The sequence below is a fragment of the Hyperoodon ampullatus genome (assembly GCF_949752795.1).
Source record: "Hyperoodon ampullatus genome assembly, chromosome: 18".
Classification (NCBI taxonomy): domain Eukaryota; kingdom Metazoa; phylum Chordata; class Mammalia; order Artiodactyla; family Ziphiidae; genus Hyperoodon; species Hyperoodon ampullatus.
In genome coordinates, this window is record NC_136931.1 from 55,494,237 (window position 1) to 55,505,793 (window position 11,557).

The following is an 11,557-nucleotide window of genomic DNA, read 5'->3' on the forward strand; positions in this document are numbered from 1 at the left end:
GGCTCCCAGCCACGCTTGGGACATAGATTCCCTTCTCTTATATGCCCAAACCATTCATCATCTGACCCCAGCCTATTTTTCTAATCTCAGTTCTTTTTTCTTCTTACTATTTTCTTTTGAAAGGGAGATATAATCATTTCCATACAGTAAACTGCACGTCTTATGTGTACAACTCAGTGAATTTTTAAATATGTGTATGCCCAAGTAATCACCACCCAGATAAATATATAGCACATTTCGGACCCCAGGAGCCTCTCTGTCCTCACCCTGCCAATCTATCACCAATCTATCACTTTTTGAACTTCAGATTCCTTTTATTTTCACAGAAACACATATAAACATTCATAGACTTTAGTCATCTGGAACGTCCTGCCTCAAAGAATGCTATCTTTGGCCTCTGATATTCCTTCTGTCCTGGCAAGGGCTCAAGTCCCACCTGAAACTTTTGAAAATATTGCAGTAATGAATGAAAGAATAAAACTTAAAGCTGCGATTGAACGCGTGCCTGGTGGAATGGCGCCACGACCAGTTCCTAAGGGGAAGTGCTGATTGGGCAGTCACGTGATAGGGGCCGAGCCTTCCCGGAGCAGGTGAGGCAGGTGCGGTCTTGTGTCCTGCTAGCCCTGCGGGGCAGCGGCTCGCGGCGGCCATTTTGCGGGGCGATCACGTGAGAGTACGCACGCTCAGCGGGGCGCTCACGTGACCAGGGGCGTGCTGAGGCCGCCCGGGCGGACCCGGCGAGAGGCGGCGGCGGGAGCGGCGGTGATGGACGGGTCCGGGGATCAACCCAGAGGCGGGGGTGAGGCGGGAGGCGGACGGGCGGGAGGAGGGCGAGCCCCTCGCCGGCCGACCCCAGGATCCCTCCTGCCGGTATGGGCCGTGCGATCGCCAAGCACTCCGGGGCAGAAACTCCGGGATCCGGCGCTGCCAGCTTCCACCCACTCCCGGGGTCCCGGGCTCTCTGGCCTCTGCGTCCGGATCCCTTCCTGTCTGGCGCTCTCGGACCCCCGAGAAGCTGGGGAACCCCATAATCCAAGCCCCCGGGGCAGGCCCGGGCTTGTTGCCGGCACCACTTCCTGGTGGGAGGGGCGGGTCTCCCCTCAGGCCAGGGGTCTGGTTGCATGAAGTGTTCCCTCAGCCTCCTCCCCCGGAAGAATGAAGGATACAGGCCCAGGACTCCTGCCTCTTTCTCCATCAGGGACTCAGTTGCCTGGGCCCCCAGTCACTTTATCTACCAGGGACCCAGAAATGCAGGGTCCCCTAGCGTTGTCCTCCCTCAGGGATCATGAGCCACTCCAGTTCCCTGGATCCCCCTAGGACCCAAGAGTCCAGGCACCTCTTCCCTCCTTTCTCCTCTAGGGCCCACCAGCTCTGAGCAGATCATGAAGACAGGGGCCCTTTTGCTTCAGGGGTGAGTTTGAGGTCTGATTATTGCGGAGCAGATTTGAGGAGTGAGGCCCCATTCTGATTCTGCATTCCCTGCAACTCCATTCCCACTCTAGTTTCATCCAGGATCGAGCAGGGCGAATGGGGGGAGAGACACCCGAGCTGGGCCTGGAGCAGGCGCCCCAGGATGCATCCACGAAGAAGCTGAGCGAGTGTCTCAAGCGCATTGGAGATGAACTGGACAGTAACATGGAGCTGCAGAGGTGTGGTCCCTGGGACCCAGGAGTCCAGCCAGTGAGCCCCTTCTCCCTCAGAACCCAGGAGTCCCAGCTCCCAGCCCCCACTTTCCCTGGGAGCCTGGAGTCCAGGCCCACAGCCCCCTTTTCCGTCAGACCCAGGGGTCCAGGGCCCCACCACTCAACTCAGCACTCTGGACTCCCAGCCCTCCCCTGCCCTAGGATCTTGAAACTCTCCTTCAGGGAGTCATTTTCCCCAATTTCCTCAATGTCCACCTTGTGGCTCTCCCCCATGATGGCTTCCTGGCTCAGGCCTCAGTTTCCTTATCTTTGGTACGGGGTGGACACCAGAGTTTCCACACTCCGCCTGATCCTCCCTCCCCAGCACTGGCTCTCCTCTCTCCTGCAGGATGATCGCGGCCGTGGACACAGACTCCCCCCGAGAGGTCTTTTTCCGAGTGGCGGCCGAAATGTTTTCTGACGGCAACTTCAACTGGGGCCGGGTTGTCGCCCTTTTCTACTTTGCCAGCAAACTGGTGCTCAAGGTGGGCAGCTGCAGGGCTGTGAGCCCAGGCAGGCTCCCCTATGAGGACCTGGGAGTTGTGAGGTCAACCCCTGTGGCAGCCCAGGAACCACAGAGGGAATGGAGAGAGAGAGCTATGGACCGCTTGTCTGCTTTTTCATTCATTTATTCATTCAACAAACATTTATGGGCCCTATGGTGTGTGTGACCTGTACTCGGCACCCAGGACACAGAACAGAAAAGGCTAGGTCCCTGCTCTCAGGGAGGCCACGTCGTATGATGAGTGCTGAGCGAAGTAAACTAGGATGACGTGATTGGGCAAAGTGGTCAGGAAAGACTTCTAAGAGGAGGTGACGTGAAAGCCGAAGTTGGAATGACAAGAAAGATGCAGTGATATATTGTATAAAGATGGGGGAAAAGGCATCCCGTAGAGGGGCAGAACATGCAAAGGCCCTGAGGTAGGACCAAGCCTGGTGTGTTGTGGGCAATGAGGAGGCCCATGTGGTTAGAACAGAGTGAGGAGGGGGAGAAGGTGAGAGGTGAGGGCAGACTGCGAGGGTCTTGTGGGCCGCTGTAAAGACTAGCTTTACTCTGAGCGCGACAGGAGTGATTGGCTGGTTTTAAACAAGAGTGAGGTGACCTGATTTATAAATAGAAAAGACTTTTCAAGCAAGGAGAGCAAAATGTTAATTGTAGAATCTAGGTTGTGTGTATATGCCTGTACGCTTCAGAAATTGTTTTAACTTTTCTCTCTGAAGATTCTCATTATAAAATATTGGGGGAGGGGAAGCCCAGCAAATTATTTTGGCCCTTGTGGGTAGAAAAATGGATTATGGGGCACAAGGGCAAAAACTGGGAAGCTGACGAGGGAGTACCTGTAATAGTCCTGGCTAATGGAAGACTGACCTGGAGTCGGGGGGGCAGCATTAGAGGTGGAGAAGTAGATTTTTTGATGTGTTTGCAAGATTGAGCTAATGGGGCTTGAATGTTAGCGGTGAGGGGGACAGCAGTCAGGGTGATGGTAGGGCTGCGTGTGGAGCTGGGGACAGCAGGTGAGAAGCAGTGAGATAAAAGGCTGAGTAGGGAAGCTTAGGGAGTTGAAGAGCAGGCGTCAGGCCTTACCTGGTCTGAAGGTCAGAAAGCCCTCTCTGGGGAAGTGACATTAGACCTGAGCTTTGAGGGATGAGTGAAAATTCCCTTGGTTGAGGCCCATTGAGGCAGCAGAATCAGCGTGTGCAAAGGTCCTGAAGCAGGTTAAGAATTTGGTGGGAATGAAGATATGGAAGAAGGGTGGAAATTCCCTGGCAGTCTAGTGGTTAGGACTCCGTGCTCCCACTGCAGGGGGCACGGGTTCGATCCCGGGTCGGGGAACTAAGATCCCACAAGCTGTGTGGAGTGGCCAAAGAAAAAATAAAAATTAAAGTTTAAAATTAAAAAAAAAAAAAAGATATGGAAGAAGGGCAATGAGGCACAGAAAAGAAGAGGAAAATTGGAATGTGATCAGGTCAGAGGCTTCACACAGAGCCTTGTGGGCCAAGATGTGCTTTTGATTTTTTATCCCAGAGGTACTAGGGAGCCATAGATGGTTTGTGAGCAGGGCAGTTGACAGTGACCAGATCCACTTTACAATTTATGAAGCTCATTCTGACTGTGAGTGGAAAAGAGATTGCAGAAGGGCAGGAGGGGAGGCAGAGAGTTGAGAAAGGAGGCTGGGGGCCACGGCCCCAGGCACTGGGGACAAGGCTCACTCCCTAAGGCCCAGCCCACTCCCCGCAGGCCCTGTGCACCAAGGTGCCCCAGCTGATCAGGACCATCATGGGCTGGACACTGGACTTCCTTCGAGAGCGGCTGCTGGGCTGGATCCAGGACCAGGGTGGTTGGGTGAGGCCCCTAACCCCACCCAATCCCCCACTCCTCTGGGACCCCTGGGCCTTCCTGAGCCCACCACAGTGGTGCCCCGCTCCCCATTTTCGGATCATCAGATGTACTCTGTAATGCGTTTTCTTACATGTCTGATCAACCCGATTCATATGGCACCCACTGACCTCTCCATGACTCTTGACCTCCTGGTGACCTCTGACCTGACTAGTGCCTTCTGCCCTCCCTGGTGCCTCTACTTCCTTCGGAATCCCTCAAGTTCTATGATAATTCTTTGGCCCCCAACTCTTTAGTACCATTAATCTTAGGCCCTTGCCCCCACTCATGCCCTCTGACCTCTCTGTGACCCCTCACGTGCTGGCCCAGGGCCTGCCCCTCGGCTGAGCTGCTGAAGTGCCTCATGTCCCTATCCCCAGGACGGCCTCCTCTCCTACTTTGGGACACCCACGTGGCAGACAGTGACCATCTTCGTGGCCGGAGTACTCACTGCCTCGCTTACCATCTGGAAGAAGATGGGCTGAGGCCACCAGCGGCCTTGGACTGTGTCTTTTCTGCATAAATTATGGCATTTTGGGGGGAGGGGTGGGGACTGGGAGCCATGGGCATTTTTCTTACTTTTGTAATTATTGGGGTGGGGTGGGGAGGGGTGGTCTCGGGGGGCAATAAACCTCTTTCGGGCCACACTTTCAGAGTCTGAGTCACTGGGCCCACTTCCTGGCTGTCGCAGGAGACCAGGCTTCACGTGCTGACACATCTTTTTCTGAGGTTGCCTGGTGCCCTCTATGGGTAGGTGGTGAGTTAAGTCTTGGCCCTGCCCTTAAGGAGCCCACAGTCCTGAGGGGAACCGAGGTGACTTGAGATCACATGAGTCATGTGTCACAGCCTAGGGTATTGTGTTAGAGGCAGCACTGTGCCAGGCCCAAGCCCGGCAGAGGGGGCTGGGGCTGGGGCGGGGGTGGGGGGTGGATATCAGGGTAGCAGGGTGCAAAGCAGCCTCCTGGACCCTGGGAACTAGGGCCTGGAAGCTTCCACCAAATGGGACCACAGGAATTTGCACATTTACTGAGGTGGAGAAATGGGGAAGAAGCTGGAGGGGGGCAGACCTCGGGAGGGCTCTGGAGCCTTTTGGGGAAGCCCTTGGAGGCTGGAAGGCTGAGGAGGCTGGAGAGAGGGTCCAAGGTGGGGACTCCAGGGGAGGCCTGAGCTTGAGCTGTGTGGCTGCAGAGGAGACACACAGGCTGGAGACTGACAGGTTGTGGAGGGAGGGGCTGGAGGAGGAGGAGGAGGCTAGGGTCTGGCCCCGTAAATGGGAAGGGCCCTCCAGGAGAGGGGCGGCCCCCTGGGAAGATGCTGCGCTCACAAAGAGGCACAGTAGATTGAGCCACAGAAGGAGAATCAGAAAAGGGAATTACAGAGAATAAGGTCACTCGGAGAGTCACAGTTGGTTGTCACCTCTCTGGCTCTCTTTCTTTGGCCGAGTTGGGTCTTCGTTGCTAGGCGCAGGTTTTTTTCTCTCTAGTAGTGGTGAGCAGGGGCTACTCTTCATTGCAGTGCCTGGGCTTCTCCTGTTGCGGAGCATGGGCTCTAGGCGCGCAGGCTTCAGTAGTTGAGGCACGCAGGCCCAAGAGCAGGCGGGCTCAGTAGTTGTGGCTCGTGGGCTTAGTTGCCCCGCAGCATGTGAGATATTCCCGGACCAGGGCTCAAACCCATGTCCCCTGCACTGGCAGGCGGCTTCTTAACCACTGCGCCACCAGGGAAGTCCCACCCCTCTGGCTCTCCGTCCCCCTCTCTCTGGGTTCTTCTGTCCCCTTCTCTGTCCCTGTTCCTGTCTCTTTGTCCCTCTCTGGGTCTTTCTGTCCCCCTGTCTCTCTGTCCCTGTTCCCCTGGGTCACTTGTCTTCTCCCATCCCCCCTGATTCCCCCCACCTTCTTCAGATCATCTTTATCTCACCGCTTCCTCTCCCTCCACCTGTGAGCACTTTCCAGGTCACCTATCCTTTCCCAGGCTATAGGTCTTTGGGCTGAGGTATGAAATTTGGTGAATGAGTAACTCAGACCCCACTGTGACTGTGTGCCTGGGGCAACTGCCCCTCCCCCAGAGGCTTGCCCCAGAGACTGCAAGTCAGGGGAGAGATGTCAGATAAGACAGAAGTGAGGGGAGACTGAGTCACCACCCAGAGAGGGGGGACAATATGGCCACAGGCGGGAGCCCAGGGAAACCATCAAGGGAACTAAAAAGTGCCTTGAGACAAAGCACTCAAGGTGGCACCTTGGGGGAGGGAGCCAGACTTGGGGCCCAGCCACGCCTAGTTCCCCCGGGTCCCAGCCAGACTGCTGTCCACCCAAAGTAGCTGAGGTCAGCGAGCGGGCTCCACCCCGCCCCTCTGCGGGAGCCCCTTCCAGAGCTGAGTTCAGCATGACTCAGCACAGCTGCTCTCCTGGCCACTGGCCCAGACACCCCTTGAGGACCCCAGACACCAGCCTGACTGGCGTCCCCTTGATCAGGGAGTACCCTGCCCAGGCTGCTTGGAGAGGCTTCTCTGCAAGGTGAGCCCTGACCTCTAACCCCCAACGCCCCAGCGGCTTCAGCTTTCCTGCCCCAGCCGGACAGCTGCCTCCATTAGGGCACTGAAATAGGGTCAAAGTCCTGTCTTTGTTTCTCCTTCCCCCCAAACAACCACAATGGGAGCTCCTGGAGGGCTCCTTCAGCCAGCTCTGCCACCCAGGCACCAGCCTGGACCAGACACACTTTAAAAATGTCCATTGGTTAAAGACAGACATCCCATCCACAGGTCCCCAGACCCTCCTTGTTTCACCAGGACCCAGTACTTCTCCGTGATCTTGAAGGAGCACGTGTCAGGCAAGACAGGGACAATTTCAGCGAAGCTGCTTCAGAGTCAGAAAGAATTCCCAGTCTCTGGCTGCCTTCAAAGTCATCTCCACGAAGTGCAGCCTCAGAGGGACCCCCAAAACTCAGTGTCATTTCACCCCTCCCCATCTCAGCTTCCAGAAAAAGTGAGCCCCTAAAATAGCCCCTAGGTATTCCAAGGGGCTCAATCTTTCGAGGGCTCCAAAAGGCTCTCCAAGACCCCTGACCTCTTTAAAAAGCCCCTACTAGGCTTCTGGAAACATCCTTCTCCCCCACTCCGGGGCTGAACACCAGGGCTCTACAACTGTCCTTTTAATCTCGCAGATCACTTCAAGGGCCTAAAGACCGCCCTACCCCCCCGGGGAAGTTTCCAGAAAAATATGGACTTCTGTGAACTCTAAAGCTACAGAAACTCCCCCCACCTTCGAACCCCAAGGCTCCAGGTCCTCCCAGAGAGAGACCCAAGGTTCCAGAAATATCATCTCACAGCCTTCCAAACTTCTCAATGATCCGGGTACCCCCTTATCTGCAAGCGCAAACCCCAGTCATCTGGAGGTTTCCGCACTTCTGAGGAACCCGCCCCCCGCCAGGGTTCCAGTAAAGTCCGTGCCCTGACACAGCACCAGAATCCGACCTACTTTCCTGAGACACCCCCAGGACCCAGGGATCATTATTTTCCAGGGTTCCCAGTGTCCTCATTAATCTTTCACCTACCAGAGAGTCTCCCTCCCCACCCCCACCCCCAGAATCCCTTGACTTCCCAGAATTAGCCCCAGAGCCGTGGCATCCCGCGAAAACCCCCAACCCCCCATTCCCCATTTCACAACAGCCCTCGCCTACAGGCGCGTGACTTCCCCACCTCCGGGGCGGTGGGGGCGGGGTCTAGGAGTCCTATATGCTCCTGATTGGTCACGCGTGGGCTCCAGGCCCCGCCTCCCGCCACCGCAGATTGGCCGATTGCTCTCCCTGACCGTCCCACTTCCGAGGGCCCGCGCGCTATAAAAGAAGCCGCCTTGGCCACAGCCGCCTCATTGCGCTCGGCGGTTCCCCGGATCTGTCTCTTGCTTCAACAGTGTTTGGACGGAACAGACCCAGGGTCGCCCTTTCTTCCAGCCTCCGACCACCCTCCAACGTTCGGAGTCAGCCACTCATCTATCCACCGTCCAACCTTCGGAGTCAGCCACTCAGCTGTCCTCGGTCACCAGGACCAGCCAACACCATTTTTTGAGCCGAACTCCTTATTACCGATCAACCATGAGCTCCCAGATTCGTCAGAATTATTCCACCGAGGTGGAGGCCGCCGTCAACCGCCTGGTCAACATGCATCTGCGGGCCTCCTACACCTACCTCTCTCTGGTGAGGGTCCCCAGGACGCCCCCAGCCCAAGTTCCCCTCAGCTGCGCACCTCCGGCCCTCTGCGCACGCGCTGGCCTTCTTTGTCCTGTTGGATAGTCAGAAGGCGGAGTCCGCATGCCTGGTCTCGCCTCCTGCTAACCGTTATTCCCGCCATCTCTTCCCGCAGGGCTTCTATTTCGACCGCGACGATGTGGCTCTGGCGGGCGTGGGCCACTTTTTCCGCGAATTGGCCGAAGAGAAGCACGAGAGCGCCGAGCGTCTCTTGAAAATGCAAAACCAACGTGGCGGCCGCGCCCTCTTCCAGGACGTGCAGGTAAATAGTGTGTGGGTAGCGGACTACATCTCCCAACAGTCCCTGCACTAGAGGCCCCTTGACTGTAGCGGTTTAGGCACCGCGTAGGCTTCTCGGAGATTGAGTTCAGTCTTTTGTGGGTTATTACAGCTGGAGATCGAGGCGCACCCAGTTCTCCCAAGACGTGGCGGTCCAGAGCGCAGCGTGTAGTATCCTGGGACGTGTAGTTACAGGACACTAGGGAATGACAGATACAAACTCTTAGACGTTTTTTTCCGGTTAAGCCCTCTACTCTCGCAACTACTGGAAAATTAGTGTTTAGTCTTTTCCAGAGTATGTGGCTAGTACTGAGCCGTTTCTGTTTTCGGTATAGAAGCCAGCTCAAGATGAGTGGGGTAAAACTCAGGACGCTATGGAAGCTGCCATTAACATGGAGAAGAACCTGAACCAGGCCCTTCTGGATCTGCATGCCCTGGCTTGTGCCCGCGCAGACCCCCACGTAAGTATCTCCAGTCACGTCTATAAGACCTTCCCTGGAATGATGCTTACATACTAAGCGTTGGCCTCATTTGATTGGGCAGATTTCCTTCTGAGCCTCCTTCCCCCATCAGTCACATCGTTAGATCTGTACGTGGCAACATTTTCTTCTCTTTTATCACTCAGCTCTGCGACTTCCTGGAGAGCCACTTCCTAGATGAGGAGGTGAAACTCATCAAGAAGATGGGTGACCATCTGACCAACCTCCGCAGGCTGGCTGGTCCCCAGGCTGGGCTGGGCGAGTATCTCTTCGAAAGGCTCACCCTCAAGCACGACTAGGAGCCTCCGGAGCCCAGTGGCCTTTGAGGAGGCCCTCTGGTGTCAGGGCTTCTGCTTGAAGCCCCTCTCTGCAGCCAGTAGGCAGCCTGTTAACCACACTGGAGCCCTCTCCCAAGCCTTGGACCAAATGGAAACAATAAAGCTTTTTGCAGCAGCTAGTGGTTTTGTGTGTGTATCCTGGGAAAAAAGGTGGGATCTGTTTTCACAAAGCTTCTGGCTGCACTGGGCTGGCAGGGAGAGAGGAGTTTGGCGCTCTACTTCTAAGACATAATAACACCTGTGGGGTGTTGCTGTAGTGGGTTTTCTGCTTTGCCAGGCTGTTAACTGCCCCCCCTAAGATGGTAGAGCCCAGACTCCAGGGAGAGTCTAGTAAAACCTGGAAGCAGACAGCTGTTAAGGAGATCAGTAATGAGAAACCGGTTCACATGAGTTATGTTGCTAGGCACTTGCCAAGCTCTGAAAGTACTCTGCCTGAATTCTGGGAGGCTAAGTAGAAATGTGAGCTCCTTTATATGGGTTAGTTGAGACAAACTGTAAATTACCCATGGTAACCAGGAGGCACACCCAGGTCTGGCCTCCAAAGGCTGTTTGTTACAGGGGTGGAATTCAAGGCACATAATAGGTAGAACCTGGCTAGTGGGTCTGAGCACCTGAGGGCACGTGGTGTGAAAGAGGTGCTGAGCTAGGGGTTCAGGGCTCAGCACAGACAGAAATGGGATGTGAAATTATCCAAATGGGAACTGAAGAAGCTTGAAGATGACTTAAGCAGCTGCTGGGTCCAAGCAATAAAACGATGTCAACTCTGACCCCCTACCCCGTCCTATTTTTGCTAGATGAATCTAAGAGGAAATGGCTGCTAGACAGCTGTTCTTTTGTCTGCTCAGCACCATGCCCTTCCTGCTGGTAATTCTGGTGGGGGAGGGGACACTCGGATGTCACAAACACTGTGGCTAACAGAAAGATGATCACACATCCAAATTCAAACAAATTCAAACAATCAGAGCTTTCTACTACCCTGAAGAGCGACTGATTCAGAGATGCACGTGTAGCCTAGGGACGATTAGAACTAAAAGGAGAAAAAGATTTTTTTCCAAAAGTATAGTCATCCAGGGGACGGTAGGGCCAAAGGCCAGAGGCCAGAGTCCTAGAAACATGCTCTAAGCCAGTGCTGTCCAATAGCACTTTTTGCAGTGATGGAAATGTTCTGTACTTGTGCTGTCCAATAGGGTAGCCATGGGCCACATGTGGCCACAGTGGCTATTGAGCCCTTGCAAGTGGCTAGTGCTACTGAGGAATTTAAGAGCCTGAGCCAACTTTGCCACTTGCAAGTCGAGTCAAAAACAAGAGAGTTGCCTTCCTTTGAAATAACACTGGAACCCAGTGGCAATCCAAGTCTCTAAGACAGTAGAATGAGACAAGAGAACCGGGACCCAGCAGTGGGCAAGGAGAGGAATCAAGAGGTGAAGAGGAGGGAAGAGGAGGGCAGGGCCGGGATTGAGGCCCACCAAGCCCTCCGGTCAGACTAGACCTGAGATTCTTAAATATAGATGTATTTTTTCATCTCTGGACACACTTCAATCACACCGCTTCTGCCCTCCCCCCTCCCAATTGCAAACCAAGGGCAGCAGACACAGCACAGCACACGTGAGGGGGTCCCTCCCTTTCACCAAAGCTGGGGGCAGGGCACAGTTTAGGGATGGAAGAGCCTCGAGGTAAATATGGAAGTTCTAGAATCCAGTGGGCTGAGTTCTAGACCAGAGGGAAGGGACCAGGATGCAGCAAAGTGGCGAGGTTCTAGATTTGGCAGCTGGGACCTAGAACCCAGTGGTTTCATGGTGGGTCTAGCGGTTGGGGGTTATGTGTGCAGGTACTGGGGAAGACAGCCAGTTGTCCTCAGCAGAGGGATTCCCTGTAGGGCGCAGGAGTTTAGAGATATGGGGAAGAGTTCAGACTCAGGGAAGGAGGAGTAGGGTCTGGTCCAGAAAAGGCCAGAAAGGCATCTAGACCAAGACAGCTTGTTCTCCAGTAGGAATGAGAAGCCAAGTGGTTCTGCCCCCACTTGCTTGGCCAAAGTGCAGAGGAAGAAGGGAGCAGGGGTGGAGGGATCCTCCAGGCAGAGCCGGACACCCCAGGGAGGGCTAAATCAGAGTAAACACGAGTGCACTGGCCTGGAGCCCAAGTTCTGGAGTTAAACCTGCATTA

General features: G+C 55.0%; 2 protein-coding genes across 4 annotated transcripts; both read left to right on the plus strand.

The window, feature by feature from the left end:
- Nucleotides 1-729: 729 nt before the first annotated feature.
- On the plus strand, nt 730-4,584 carry BAX (BCL2 associated X, apoptosis regulator). Of its 3 annotated transcripts, none has more exons than XM_079722941.1 (6): nt 730-799; nt 1,360-1,411; nt 1,503-1,649; nt 2,032-2,167; nt 3,922-4,026; nt 4,440-4,584. In XM_079722941.1, the coding sequence occupies exons 1-6, from the start codon at nt 766-768 to the stop codon at nt 4,542-4,544; spliced, it is 579 nt and encodes a 192-aa protein (XP_079579067.1). In that variant the 5' UTR covers nt 730-765; the 3' UTR covers nt 4,545-4,584. The 3 variants fall into 3 exon arrangements, with proteins under 3 accessions (XP_079579067.1, XP_079579065.1, XP_079579066.1); XM_079722939.1 differs by lacking the exon at nt 730-799 and adding an exon at nt 818-870; XM_079722940.1 differs by lacking the exons at nt 730-799; nt 1,360-1,411 and having other exon boundaries at nt 1,584-1,680.
- Nucleotides 4,585-7,935: 3,351 nt separating this feature from the next.
- On the plus strand, nt 7,936-9,509 carry FTL (ferritin light chain). The gene is made up of 4 exons (XM_079723934.1): nt 7,936-8,247; nt 8,414-8,560; nt 8,913-9,038; nt 9,203-9,509. Exons 1-4 carry the CDS (start codon nt 8,146-8,148, stop codon nt 9,353-9,355), a joined length of 528 nt encoding a protein of 175 aa, XP_079580060.1. The 5' UTR covers nt 7,936-8,145; the 3' UTR covers nt 9,356-9,509.
- Nucleotides 9,510-11,557: the final 2,048 nt, after the last annotated feature.